At 48.3% G+C, this 14,530-nt stretch overlaps 2 protein-coding genes and 1 pseudogene across 2 annotated transcripts; 2 read left to right on the forward strand and 1 right to left on the reverse strand.

The window, feature by feature from the left end:
- Positions 1-9,715: 9,715 nt before the first annotated feature.
- On the reverse strand, positions 9,716-14,099 carry LOC147981836 (uncharacterized). Its single transcript, XM_087517225.1, has 3 exons — positions 13,560-14,099; positions 10,059-10,069; positions 9,716-9,917 (listed from the first exon to the last, which is right to left on the reverse strand). Exons 1-3 carry the CDS (start codon positions 14,097-14,099, stop codon positions 9,716-9,718), a joined length of 753 nt encoding a protein of 250 aa, XP_087373351.1.
- Positions 10,635-11,335, forward strand: LOC147981837 (uncharacterized). Its single transcript, XM_087517224.1, has one exon. The coding sequence runs from the start codon at positions 10,668-10,670 to the stop codon at positions 11,331-11,333; it is 666 nt and encodes a 221-aa protein (XP_087373350.1). The 5' UTR covers positions 10,635-10,667; the 3' UTR covers positions 11,334-11,335.
- Positions 12,142-13,021, forward strand: LOC147981838 (uncharacterized; annotated as a pseudogene).
- Positions 14,100-14,530: the final 431 nt, after the last annotated feature.

Consider the following 14,530-nt stretch of genomic DNA (forward strand, 5'->3'; position numbering starts at 1 on the left):
TGCGGCGCCTCCTCCAGCCGCGGCGCTGGCACCCCCGACGCCCCCGACGTTGGCGCCCGCGGCCCCCCCGGCGCCCCTGACATTGGCGCCCGTGGCCCCCTCAGTGCCCCCGGTGCCCGTGGCCCCCACGGCCCCCTCGGCGTCCCCGGCGCCACCGGCGCCTGTGGCCGGTCCGGTCTCTTCGCCCGAGCTCGCGCTACGCCTCGGATGACTACGTCCATGCGGCGTCCACCTCTGAGCCGTCACCGTTGCCGTCCTCCGTTCGAGCCGCTCTTCGTGACCCGCTCTGGATGGCTGCGATGCAAGAGGAGTTTGACGCCCTGTTGCGCAATCGGACGTGGCAGCTTGTTCCCCGTCCCCGGCACGCCAATGTGATTACCGGGAAGTGGGTCTTCAAACACAAGCTCCATCCCAATGGTACCCTTGATCGTTATAAAGCGCGTTGGCTCGTTCGTGGATTCCGACAGCGTGCTGGCATCGACTTCACCGACACCTTCGCTCCGGTCGTCAAGCCTGGCACGATACGCACGGTTCTCCACCTTGCGGTCTCCCGTGCTTGGCCGGTGCACCAGATGGACGTCTCCAACGCCTTCCTTCATGGTCACCTCGAGGAGTAGGTCTTCTGCCAGCAGCCCACCGGGTTCGTTGATCCGGCACTTCCCGACCAAGTGTGCCTGCTTTCGCGGTCATTGTATGGACTCAAGCACGCTCCGCGCGCTTGGTACCAGCGCATCGCGGCGTTTCTACATCAGCTTGGGTTCCGCTCCACTCGCTCGGACGCTTCGCTCTTCGTTTATCAACAGGGCTCCGACACGGCCTACTTGCTGCTATATGTCGATGACATCATCCTAACGGCATGTACGACTGGCCTTCTCAGTCAGCTCACGGCTCGTCTTCGCGCTGAGTTCGCCATCAAGGACTTGGGTCCTCTGCACTACTTCCTCGGTGTTGAGGTGGTGCGCCGTCCGGATGACTTCTTTCTTCATCAGCGGAAGTACGCTCATGAGCTCCTGGAGCGCGCTGGCATACTTAACTGCAAGCCCGCTGCCACGCCTGTTGATACGAAGGCCAAGCTCTCTGCCACGGATAGTTCCCCTGCTTCGGATGCTGCTTTCTATCGGTCTATTGTTGGTGCTCTCCAGTATCTCACTTTGACTAGGCCAGAGATCCAGTATGCAGTACAGCAGTTGTGTCTTCATATGCATGCTCCTCGGGATGTTCACTGGGCCGCTGTATTTGTGGCACTATGGATCTTGGAGTCACGCTTCACGCCTCCGCCGACACCGCCCTCACAGCCTACTCCGATGCAGACTGAGCGGGCTGCCCTGACACACGTCGCTCCACCTCGGGCTATTGTGTCTACCTTGGACCATCCCTTATCTCGTGGTCGTCCAAGCGGCAGCCTATGGTCTCTCGCTCCAGTGCTGAGGCTGAGTATCGTGCGGTGGCCAACGCCATCGCCGAGTGTTCCTGGCTTCGTCAGTTGCTTCAGGAGCTATCTTGCCCTGTTGACCGTGCGACGGTGGTCTACTGTGACAACGTCTCGGCGGTCTACCTCTCCGCTAACCCGGTGCATCATCGACGGACCAAGCATATTGAGTTGGATATTCATTTTGTTCGGGAACAGGTGGCTCTTGGTCATATTCGTGTTTTACACGTTCCTACTTCCCAACAATTTGCAGATATCATGACCAAGGGCTTGCCTACAGCGTCATTTGAGAAGTTCTGGTCCAGTCTTTGCATCAGCCGCGGTGCCGCTTCGACTGCAGGGGGGTTTTGAGTATGATATTTGTGCATGTATATTGTCTTTTGTACATTAGGCCCACCTATCTAGTTTGTTGAATAGATTGAGGTAGAGACCCCATCTTGTACTTATATATACCGTGCACATTGCACTGAATCAATACATCGTGCAATCATCACATCTTACACTTACCTCCTTGGTCATTACTTCATTGTGCAAAAGATAATAGTAGTGGAATTTATGCTATTGGAGTTCACCCACAAAGTTAATTCTCAGCATGATATTTGGATTTATTTAATAGCCATTCAATCATAAGCTTTGTATGTGCCTTCGACTCCAGATTTTTTTTAGATTGAATGGATTTCTTGATGTCCAGTTTTATCCTATATGTACAGTTTTGGGGCAGAATTTGGATATAATCAACCAGAAAAAACATGGTACGGTGTGATAAATAGTTATCGTTTTCCATCTATGTTATGCCCGTGACGACACCGTCAACGACCTCCATTGTAGACACGTGGCGAATATGTTTGCCAGGTGTGCTCTATAAGCCGAGTGCTTTTTTGTATAAATACCGTGTGCATTATGTAAGCTGAGGGCTTCTCGGGGCACTCGGCTTACAGGGCACTTTAAGTCGAGTGTGTTTTGTTTGCTGGTTGTTATTTCTACCACACTCGTTTAGAGGGAACATAAGCCGAGTTCCCGATAAATAGCTCACGACTTACAGGCCAACACACGGGAAAACATGATCTTCCTGTAGTCTTGACGGGCCCTGAAGCATTATTCTATTATTAACCTCTAGAAGTGAGTCAAGCATGGATGCTCTAAGCCTAAATATAAGTTTTTTTTAGAGATTTCAATATCTACTACATACGAGTCCGTATATAGTTCATATTGAAATCACTTAAAAGACATATATTTTGAAACGGAGGGAGTATATAACACATACACACATTATATCCTCTATTATAATGTACTTCCTCCGTTCATAAATATAAGTCTTTGGAGAGATTCCACTATATATGGACCACATACGAAACAAAATGAGTGAATCTATACTCTAAAATGCATCTAGATACATCTGTATGTGGTCCATAGTGAAATCTCTACAAAGACTTATGTTTACAAACGGAGGGAGTACTCTATATGAAATTTTGAGATCTAAGCTGAACAATTTATCTCTTCATATTTCCTATACTTTTGATTAAACAAACAAATCGATTTGCTGAGTTTGTCTTCTGACTATCTTCCCAATTTTGCAAGAGGTAAGGTTTCCATTTACCTTTATGCCATATCTTCCTTTGAGAATCTCCTCCCATATTTGAGATGGTTAACAGTGATGCTCCTGCCATAGTTGACCATATTGTATCTAGAATTTTGTTCATTCTCTAACAGAGATTGTTAAATTGTTGCTTCATATTTGTTTGATCTTGGCCCTTTGTCTACCCATAACAGGGTGCAAAAAATGTTGATGTGTGTAGTGTCATCATAAACTTGACATTTCAGACAAAATTATTTCCAGAATAATAGTTATTATCTTCGATAAGAGCTAAGTAACATGATTCTATCGTCCCAGAGAGTAGCGGAAGAATAATTGCATGGAATATAGTGAGATGTCAACAGTTCATGTTTATATAATTTTTTAGAACTTTTATTATTATATCATTGTGATAATGTCCTGCTTGGACCATTTTCAAGAGTGTTCATACCTGTATCCTCTAGCCCTAATTAATACATATTCTTACATTACGTGCAGTAATTTAGGGTTTGTGCTTGGTTGCTAGAGATATTGATTTTATTTCAAAAAGAATATATATTTAAATAGTAATGATGCTCACATGTTAAGTTATCCAATAACAACACCACTATAAGTAATAATGCTACTAACCATTGAATATCGCAAATACTAATACACCAATTGGAAATTAATAGAAGAAATATATGAATTTAAACACTACATTGCAAACTATAATGTTCTGAAAGGTTATCTTTCAAAACAATATATATTTTTGGATCGTCTTATGTCTCAGTTTATGAAAAAAAATAGACACATACCATTGTTATTATAAATATGAAGTTTCTGTAATCTCCTCAAGCTAGCCAAATATACATATTCCTGAAACGAAGTGCACATTCATTCTTTTCTTGAGCTGAGATAGTAAATTCTTTTGCGGGCATCGCCATGAGTCCTCCGTCCTACTATATTTACCTTATCCCATAAACACAAATCTTTAGTATGGATCTCAAAGTATCCGAAAGACTCAAATATAGTCAAGGTTGTAAGAGCCTTGCTGAGTTCCCAAACAGCACAGAGCTTGGGAAGACGTTTTCCACATAGTATCATAAAATAGAACTGTCACTAGGTATTGGATAGTGGATTTGGCAAGCACACAAGATTTAATCAATATAAGGAACAAATATATCCTTTCTGCCACACTGTAACCAATATATGTTGTTACATGTTATTAGTAACAATCAACTCCTAATTTCCTACTATTCCTCCATTGGTATTAATAGCAGTGCAACTTACATACATCTATCCAACAAGGGCTAGTCCGTGTGAACGCACGGGTTGACGACTAGTAATAATTAAATGGGTCAGATTAATTGAACGAAGCAATAGCCAGCGGCCAGCAACGCGTGCATCATATAGTTTCTTTAGAAACAAGTACAAACCCAATGTAACGTGACCACGATAGATGGAAGTCAACACGTGTGTCATATCTTCCCACGATTTCCCGGAGTCAATCAGTATTCGGGTAATTACACGTATGTGGGTAGACTTTTATAGGGAGCCGAGCCTATACACGTATAGATTATTTAAGATTTTTTTAGCGAACAGATTATTTAATAAGTTAGAAAAAGCAAACTACAGAATATCTGTTCGGAATAAAAGGCACGTAGAGAGTCCATGACGTGCACGACAGGGATACATGCATATTAGAAAAGCCAACTTTAGGAAAGGTCTATCCAGAATAAAAACACATGCACACACAACACGTTAGCTGAGTCAAAAAAAAAAAACTCGCAAGAAAAAACACGTTGGCTGAGTCAAATTTTTTTCTTCTGAAATAGCTGACGAGTCAAACCGTGTACATTAAAAAGGAAACTTAGAAGAAGGTTTTTGGAAAAGAGGAACATGAACACACAAACCTGCCTACAAGGAAAATATATACTACAAGCATATGTACATTTATTTGTTTTGCATCGAACAAGGCTATGTACAAGCAGGAGCGATATCTGCCCCTGTCAATTATAAGGTGCCTACAATGACTTTGTAAAATCTCAAAATGATATGCCGGCTCAGTCAGTTGAATGAGCTCATATACAATTAAACGCACGCATGAGCATCTTCGACAGACTGAGATTTGAATTATATTGCTTTTTAACATGGTCCATAAAAAAAATCTAGATCAACCGCATCTTTTTTAACACATTACAAACGCAAGCGCTCATATATATGCGCATACACTCACCCCTATGAATGCACACATGCACACCCTACCCAACGCCAGTAGTAAAAGAGAGAAATAATAATATTACTATGAAATTATATGGCTTTTCATTGCAGGATGTCGATCTTTGTAAAGAATGGGTGTATTTTCAAAACAATACAATTAAACGCAGAATTCCCAATCCTTATATGTTTACCAGTGGCACATGTGTTGGGCTAATATCGTCTTTATATAATTCAATAATATTTGGCCAAGTGGGGAAATACTTTTGGAGAAAAGAATACCAAATATAATTGTTAGGACTAAATGATAGAGAATGTTTAATCCAAAAAGAACTAATCATGTCAAATATATAATAAATCATCGTACTTTTTTTGAAATACAATTACATGAGAAATAACTGAACACCAACACAAATGACGAGCTTTGGCGAGCCCAATGTGAGAAATTGTAGAAACTTTCCTACCATTCAGTGTTTACATTCTTTTAAATTGGGAAATAGTATGGATAATGGCTATGTGATATATGACAATTTAGTAAAAAAATGTATAAAATCAAATACTTACCATCAAATATTTAAACTTTACAGAAATATATTTTGCAATGTTTAATAATTTATCCAAACATATTTAAGCTATATTTCGTAATATAAAAACTTGTGTAGTGGAAAGAAGATAGACAATAAAAAACGGCCGAAATATATTAAAAAAGCATTGAAAAACCGTCGAAATATATTAAAATATTGACGTCTAGCCACGCAAATGTGCGGGTCATCCTTCTAGTTTTTCATTATAGGATTGGATGCATACCCACTTAGTTTTCATATTGAGCTTTCATACACTTATAGCTCTTAGTGCATTCGTTGCATTGCAATAGCTACTCCTTGCATTGATATCGATTGATAAGCATCTCCATAGCCCGTTGGTTAGCCGCGTTAATGTGAGACTTTCTTACTTTTTTGTTTTCTCTATATTTTCCCCTGTCATCATACTCTATTCCACCCGTAGTGCTATATCCATGGCTTGTGCTCATGTATCGGGTGAGGGTTGAAAAAGCTGAAGCGTGTTAAAAAGTATGAACCAATTGCTCGGCTTGTCATCGAGGTTGTGTATGATAAATACTTTGTGTTAAGAAGACAGAGCATGACAATACTATATGATTTTGTAGGGATAGCTTTCTTTAGCATTGATATTTTGAAAGACATGATTGTTTGTTGGGATGCCTGAGTATTAATGTCTTTATGTAAAATTATAGACTATTGCTTTGAATCATTTATGTCTTAATATTCATGCCATGATTAGATATATGATCAAATTTATGCTAGGTAGCATTCCACATCAAATATTATCTTTTTTATCATTTACCTACTCGAGGACGAGCATGAATTAAGCTTGGGGATGTAGATACATCTCCATCATATCTATAATTTTTGATCGTTTCATGCCAATATTATACAATTTTCACATATTTTTGGCAACTTTTTATATGATTTATTGGACTAACCTCTTGATCCAGTGTCCAGTGCCAGTTCCTGTTTTTTTGCATGTTTCTGTCTCGCAGAAAATCCATATCAAAGGAAGTCCAAATGCAATAAATTTTTACGGAGAATTATTTTGGACTATATGTGATTTTTGGGAGATGGAATCACCGCAAACGGAGGCCCACACAGCCCACAAGACACCAGAGCGCGCCCCAGGCCCTTGGCGCGTGGTGGTGGGTTGTGCCCTCCTCGAACGTCGGTTGGGGCTCTACTTCGGGCGCAAGGAAGCTTATATCCAGAAAAAAATCGGATTAAAATATGAGCGCAATCGGAGTTACGGATCTCTCGGAATATAAGAAACGGTTTTCGGCCATATCTGGGGAACACGAAGCAGAAGAGAACGGAGTGGGAGATCCATTCTCGGAGGGGATCCCGCCCCTCCGCCGCCATGGAGGCCGTGGACCAGAGGGGGAACTCTCCTCCCATCTAGGGGGAAGGGCAAGGTAGAAGAAGAAGCAGGGGGCTCTTTTCCCTCTCTCCCGGTGGCGCCGAAGTGCCGCCGGGGCTAGGATCGTGACGGTGATCTACATTAACAATCTTTTCACCGTCAACACCAACTTTCTCCCCCTCTATGCAGCGGTGTAACACCCCTTCCCCCCGCTGTAATCTTTACTTAAACATGGTGCTCAACTCCATATATTATTTTCCAATGATCTATGGTTATCCTATGATGTTTGAGTAGATCCGTTTTGTCTTGTGGGTTAATCGTGATCTTGGTTGGTATGATTGTATATCTTGGTTTGCTTATTGTCAGTGTTGCAGGGTTGACAGCAGCCTAAATGCGGATAAATGGGTTATGGCGTATGGGAGTAAAGAGGACTTGATACTTAATGCTATGGTTGGTTTTCACGACCTTAATGATCTTTAGTAGTTGCGGATGCTTTCTATGGGTCCAATCATAAGTGCATATGATCCAAGTAGAGAAAGTATGTTAGCTCATGCCTCTCCCTCATATTATATTGCAAGAATGATTACCGGTACTTGCTATCCATTGCCTAGGGACAAATGACTTTATTGTTGACAAAAGCAATCCACTTTTATTACCTTGCAATTTATTTGTAGTTTTATTCTTGCATAGTACTCGTAGTTTTATTCTTGCAAAATAGTTTCATACTTGTTTCCGGTAAAGCAAACGTCAAGATCGGCAAACACGTTGGAATCTTTTTTTTCTGACTCACCATGTTGGAATCCCTTTTCAATTCAAGATCGGCAATGCATATCCCAACGTGATCAAACCTAATAAACTTGACCAGAACTTCCTTATACATATAAAAATCCCCTGTTATACCCGGCCGATCCATCTTTGTCACAGCGGCAGCGCCTCAGCAAGAGGTGACAAGGCTCATCGGAAGCACAGGAGCACGCTAATAGTTTCATACTTGTTTCCATTAAAGCAAACGTCAAGTGTGTGTAGAGTTGTATCGGCGGTCGATAGAACTTGAGGGAATATTTGTTCTACCTTTAGCTCCTCGTTGGGTTCGACACTCTTATTTATCGAAGAAGGCTACAAACGATCCCCTATATTTGTGGGTTATCACATTACTCCATTTTTCCATGAACGTAACACAATAGATGCATGCTGGATAGCGGTCGATGTGTGGAGTAATAATAGTAAATGCAGAATCGTTTCGGTCTACTAATCTTAAACGTGATGCCTATATACATGATCATTACCTTGGATATCGTCATGATTATTTGCTTTTCTATCGGTGCCTATGATACCAAGCTGGAATGCTAGGCAATGATCTCACATGGTTTCTCCAGTAAGACAATAATACCATCAAATGTAAGAAGCACTAAGCTTTTTGTTCAGTATCATGCAACTCTTTATTTCTCTTAAATTGCCTCAAGCACAAATAACTAAACGACATTGTAAAAACAAACCCAAATGATAAGTGCCACACGTGTGGCACGAAGGACTCCGGCCTTGATGTTTTTTATAACTGAAGTTACCATTCGAAAAGAAAGAACAACCCCCCCCCCCCCCCCCCCCCCAGAAAAAAAGAAACTTGCCATCCGAAAAGAAGATGCCATGCTTGACAACTAAAGTTGACATCCTCCCGTCACTAAACTCGCCATAAAAAACGATCGGAGTTGCCATGTGTTCGTTCCATACGGGTGGCACTTATCAGGGTCAAAAATAAATTGGGCGCAACTTTTGGGAAAAGATGTATGTGAGTATAGAGCGTAAGACAGAGCACATGCAGGTATAGAAATAAGACAATGCATGTGGGTTATGTCCTTATGTGGCCTAACCCAACAATAAAAAAGTAAGAAGTAAAATCAAGGCTGCGCGTATATACGCACTATGAAATCAAAACCTACAACTTCCGCGCACCAACGATTTGGAAAGAAATGAAAGGATATTCAAACAATGTCAGTGGTTTCTTCCATGGCACAATTGAGCATCAAGCTTATAATTAGGCATGTTTCTCTCCATGGAGTGGTAATGGTACGTGGCTCTCTATGAGGTGTCACGCACCGAGAAAAGGAAAGAAATAATAATAAATATATAGACAGAGGGTTAAAGTAAAGTTGAGACGGACGGGGAGAATCATAGGAGGGGGGGGGGGGGGGACGTTTGGTGGATAGCGAATGTAGGTGCTCATCTCCGAATAACAGAACGGGGCAGGAGGCGGAAGGATCTACGTTGCGACATGGTGACCGTTATGTAGCGGTTGAGATTTTTGTTTGGTCTGACATGTGTAGTTAAAAAACCGAAACAAAGAATATTTTTGCGCCAAGATTTTGGGAGCAGATGCGAAGTATGCCGACCTAGATGATGATGTCGTCGAATTTAGTACTTTACTACAAAATTAATTAAGAGGTAAAAACTTTTCCTTCAAATCTCAAGCAATCCATCTAGTTTCTTCCCCTTAATTTCATTACAAAATCCATTTTGAAATGACCGATCTGGCTAGCTAGCACAGGAGCATAGACAAGCATAGACGAGACGATGATGGATGGAATCATGGATCAGGCGGCAGCGTTGGTTGGCCTGGGGACGTACTTGCGGAGCCAAATCTCACGTTGTCCGATGGAGATCTTGACGAGCCTCTCGCCATTGAGCACGAGCTTCACGATTGCCTCTGTCTTGAAGATGATCCGGCCATACATGGGCATGTGGCCTCCCTTGGTCTTCTCCATCAGCACCCTTACCACAGAGTCACCCCACTTCCTGCACCCATGCATGCAAACCATAAGACATGATCCAGTTCCAATCATCATGGATCATGCGTGCAGATCCTAGTTGATCCATGTGTATAAATAAAGTTAATCAATAGATCGAGTAGTGTATGTCATCTCAGTGCACACTTACTCCCTGAAGTACTCGAAGATCTCTGTCAGGAGAATAAGCCACGGCCGTGACCCGAGCGCGTGCGTGTGCGAGCTGGGCGCGAGGCGTGCGGTCCGAGCCACACCGTGACCGTGGCGTGTGTGTGTCTGGGCATTGTACAGGCATAGTCTGACCATTGTCCGAGCATGGTCCGACTAGGGTACAGGTTGTGTGCGTGTGTGTGTGAGTTTGTTGGCAGCAGTTGTGGGGTGCTCGCGGCGTTCTGTTGGAGCCGGCCCGGGTAGAGCGCGTCAGCGCGCGTCTTGGGCGTGGGCTGGTGCGTGCTGATCGTGCGCGAGTGGGAGAGTGGGCGCGAGGCGTCGTTGCGCTCGTGTATAAAGCCCCCCCCCCCCCCCATGTACTGCTGTTGTATTGATTTCGTGCTCAAGAGAAAATACGCCGTTCATGCGGCGGTGGTGTTCGTGCACCGAAAAAAATTGTGTCTCTTCTTCCTCCTTCCTCCTTGTTTCTTCTTCGGTGCGTGCCAAGGAGAGAAGTCCAGAAGGAGAGGTAGACAAGAGGGCTAGCTAGGGCAAGGAGCCACACCAACAATTGGCATCAGAGCTTCGGTTCGAGAGGTCGCCGGCGGCCATGACGCTTGTTCCACACGGCCTCGGTGGTGGCAGTTTCTCGCTGCCGGTCCCGCCATTGACGACGACGAACTACATCTCCTGGGCGATCAAGGTAGAGGCGCTCCTTGATGCCCAGGGGCTGTGGTGTGCGGTGGCTCCGGCGGATGGCACGGCGGTGGACGCCGGCAAGAGTAAGACGGCTAGGGCGTTGCTGCTCGGAGCGCTGTCGGAGGAGGTGCTGCTGCCGGTGTCGACGAAGACCACCGCGAAGGAGGTATGGGACTCCCTCAAGGTGCGCTTCGTCGGCGCTGACCGGGTGCGGGCGGCCCGGCTCGCGTCGCTCCGTGGCGAGTTTGATCGGTTGCGGATGGCGGATGGCGAGGACTTGGACAGCTTCGCTGGGAAGCTCGGCGCCATGACGGCACGATATGCAGGCCTGGGGGAGGTGCTCGACGACGCCGCACTCGTGAAAAAGCTGCTGGACTCGGTCCCTGACCGCCTGTACCCTGCTGTCGCCGGAATAGAGCAATTTTGTGACGTGGATGACATGGCGTTCGAGGAGGCCTTGGGGCGGCTCAAGGAGTTCGATGAACAGACCCGGCGTCGCGGGCAGGACGGCGGCAGGCGCGATGGCGAGGAGCTGCTGTACACGGCGGCACAATGGGCGGCGCGGCAGCGCAGATAGGGCGGCGGTGGCTTCAACGACCATGACGACGACGGCACGGCGAGCACGGCATCGGGCGGCGGGAACAAGCGGCGAGGGCGACGCTACAACTGCGGGCAACGCGGCCACTTCAAGCGCGATTGCATGAAGCCTCGGAGGGCGGCAGCGGCGGAGCATGCTCTCGTGGCGGAGGTCGGTGACGACGATGGGCCAGCACTCCTCTGAGCCGCGGCTTAGGGGTTGAATGTCAGGAGAATAAGCCACGGCCGTGACCAGAGCACGTGCGTGTGCGAGCTGGGCGCGAGGCGTGCGGTCCGAGCCGCACCGGGACCGTGGCGTGTGTGTGTCTGGGCATTGTACAGGCATAGTCTGACCATTGTCCGAGCATGGTCCGACTAGGGTACAGGTTGTGTGCGTGCGTGTGTGAGTTTGTTGGCAGCAGTTGCGGGGTGCTCGCGGCGTTCTGTTGGAGCCGGCCCGGGTAGAGCGCGTCAGCGCGCGTCTTGGGCGTGGGCTGGTGCGTGCTGATCGTGCGCGAGTGGGAGAGTGGGCGCGAGGCGTCGTTGCGCTCGTGTATAAAGCCCCCCCCCCCCCATGTACTGCTGTTGTATTGAGTTCGTGCTGAAGAGAAAATACGCCGTTCGTGCGGCGGTGGTGTTCGTGCACCGGAAAAAATTGTGTCTCTTCTTCCTCCTTCCTCCTTGTTTCTTCTTGGGTGCGTGCCAAGGAGAGAAGTCGAGAAGGAGAGGTAGACGAGAGGGCTAGCTAGGGCAAGGAGCCACACCAACAATTGGCATCAGAGCTTCGGTTCGAGAGGTCACCGGCGGCCATGGCGCTTGTTCCGCACGGTGGCGGTGGTGGCAGTTTCTCGCTGCCGGTCCCGCCATTGGCGACGACGAACTACATCTCCTGGGCGATCAAGGTAGAGGCGCTCCTTGATGCCCAGGGGCTGTGGTGTGCGGTGGCTCCGGCGGATGGGACGGCGGTGGACGCCGGCAAGAGTAAGACGGCGAGGGCGTTGCTGCTCGGAGCGCTGTCGGAGGAGGTGCTGCTGCCGGTGTCGACGAAGACCACCGCGAAGGAGGTATGGGACTCCCTCAAGGTGCGCTTCGTCGGCGCCGACCAGGTGCGGGCGGCCCGGCTCGCGTCGCTCCGCGGCGAGTTTGATCGGCTGCGGATGGCGGACGGCGAGGACTTGGACAGCTTCGCTGGGAAGCTCGGCGCCATGACGGCATGATATGCAGGCCTGGGGAGGTGCTCGACGACGCCGCACTTGTGAAAAAGCTGCTGGACTCGGTCCCTGACCGCCTGTACCCCGCTGTCGCCGGAATAGAGCAATTCTGTGACGTGGATGACATGGCGTTCGAGGAGGCCTTGGGGCGGCTCAAGGCGTTCGATGAACGGACCCGGCGTCGCGGGCAGGCGGCGGCAGGCGCGATGGCGAGGAGCTGCTGTACACGGCGGCACAATGGGCGGCGCGGCAGCGCAGACAGGGCGGCGGCGGCTTCAACGACCACGACGACGAGGGCACGGCGAGCACGGCATCGGGCGGCGGGAACAAGCGGCGAGGGCGATGCTACAACTGCGGGCAACGCGGCCACTTCAAGCGCGATTGCATGAAGCCTCAGAGGGCGGCAGCGGCGGAGCATGCTCCCGTGGTGGAGGTCGGTGACGACGATGGGCCATCACTCCTCTCAGCCGCGGCTTAGGGGTTGAATGTCAGGAGAATAAGCCACGGCCGTGACCAGAGCACGTGCGTGTGCGAGCTGTGCGCGAGGCGTGCGGTCCGAGCCGCACCGGGACCGTGGTGTGTGTGTGTCTGGCCATTGTACAGGCATAGTCTGACCATTGTCCGAGCATGGTCCGACTAGGGTACAGGTTGTGTGCGTGCGTGTGTGAGTTTGTTGGCAGCAGTTGCGGGGTGCTCGCGGCGTTCTGTTGGAGCCGGCCCGGGTAGAGCGCGTCAGCGCGTCTTGGGCGTGGGCTGGTGCGTGCTGATCGTGCGCGAGTGGGAGAGTGGGTGCGAGGCGTCGTTGCGCTCGTGTATAAAGCCCCCCCTATGTACTGCTGTTGTATTGAGTTCGTGCTCAAGAAAAAATACGCCGTTCGTGCGGCGGTGGTGTTTGTGCACCGGCAAAAATTGTGTCTCTTCTTCCTCCTTCCTCCTCGTTTCTTGTTCGGTGCGTGCCAAGAAGAGAAGTCCAGAAGGAGAGGTAGACGAAAGGGCTAGCTAGGGCAAGGAGCCACATCAACAATCTCCTCGCGGTGGAGGGCATTTCCCTTGGAGAAGGTGATGAACATGGAGCGGCAGTCCTCCGGCACGGCCACAGGCTGGGAGGTATAGGGCGCCATGAGCTCCGGCGGGTTGACAATCAGCCCAGTCTCGGACCTCCGGAGCAGGGCGTGCAGGCGGTCGTCGAATACGAACTTCCCGGCACCGTCGAATACGAACTTGCGGACGACGAGGTCCTTGTGGAAGGCGAAGAAGCCCGGCTCGATGCGGACACCGCCTTGCATGCAGAGCGCAGAGATGAGCGGGATGGGCGGGAGCGCGGGCTCCTGTTGGCGGAGGCACTCGAGGACGGCATTCGCCTCTTCTGCGACGATGGCGACGGCGTCGGGCGCCATGGCTGGGACGTGGTGTATGGCAGAGATGGTGCCCTGGTCCAGCCACACCAGCAGCGCCACTGCGTTCTGGGCTTTCTCCGGGCTGCCGCACACGGACAAGAACCGGTCATATGCCTGCCGTGCGATGCTGTACATGTACAGCACCTCGCGCACCGTCATCGCCGCCATTGTTGCTCTGGTTATTTGGTTGCTCTTGCACCGGCTGGCCTGAGAAGAGAAGCTAGCAAGAGAGGAGCGAGAAAGGGTTGATGGGTCAATGGGGAATGGACAGATATTTGTAGGTTCTCCTGATCCTGTTCCAGCGACGTGGCTGCGCTCGGGCCGGTGGAAGGTTTAGCGAGGTGCCAAAAATGGGCTAGCGGGAAACAGCTCTCTTTGAATCAGTTTCTAACGCCAGCGTGTACTTGTAGATGCTCTTCCTTCGTTGGCTGGTTTTACATCCTTTTTTGATTTTTAGTTCGTTTTACATCCTAAAATGTATACATATGTCGTTGCATAACAACTTTGGATGCGACGCAGCACTTGTACATCCTTCTAAATTTGCACTACCTTTTTCTTGTACTGGTTAATTTTATACTCACCAGTGTTCA

Source organism: Triticum urartu, chromosome 3A (assembly GCF_056163025.1).
Source record: "Triticum urartu cultivar PI428250 chromosome 3A, HENAU_Tu73, whole genome shotgun sequence".
Lineage (NCBI taxonomy): Eukaryota > Viridiplantae > Streptophyta > Magnoliopsida > Poales > Poaceae > Triticum > Triticum urartu.

Coding starts and splice junctions, on each gene's coding strand:
- LOC147981837 (XM_087517224.1), top strand. CDS start 10,668: ATGACGCTTGTTCCACACGGCCTCGGTGGTGGCAGTTTCTCGCTGCCG.
- LOC147981836 (XM_087517225.1), bottom strand. CDS start 14,099: ATGACGGTGCGCGAGGTGCTGTACATGTACAGCATCGCACGGCAGGCA.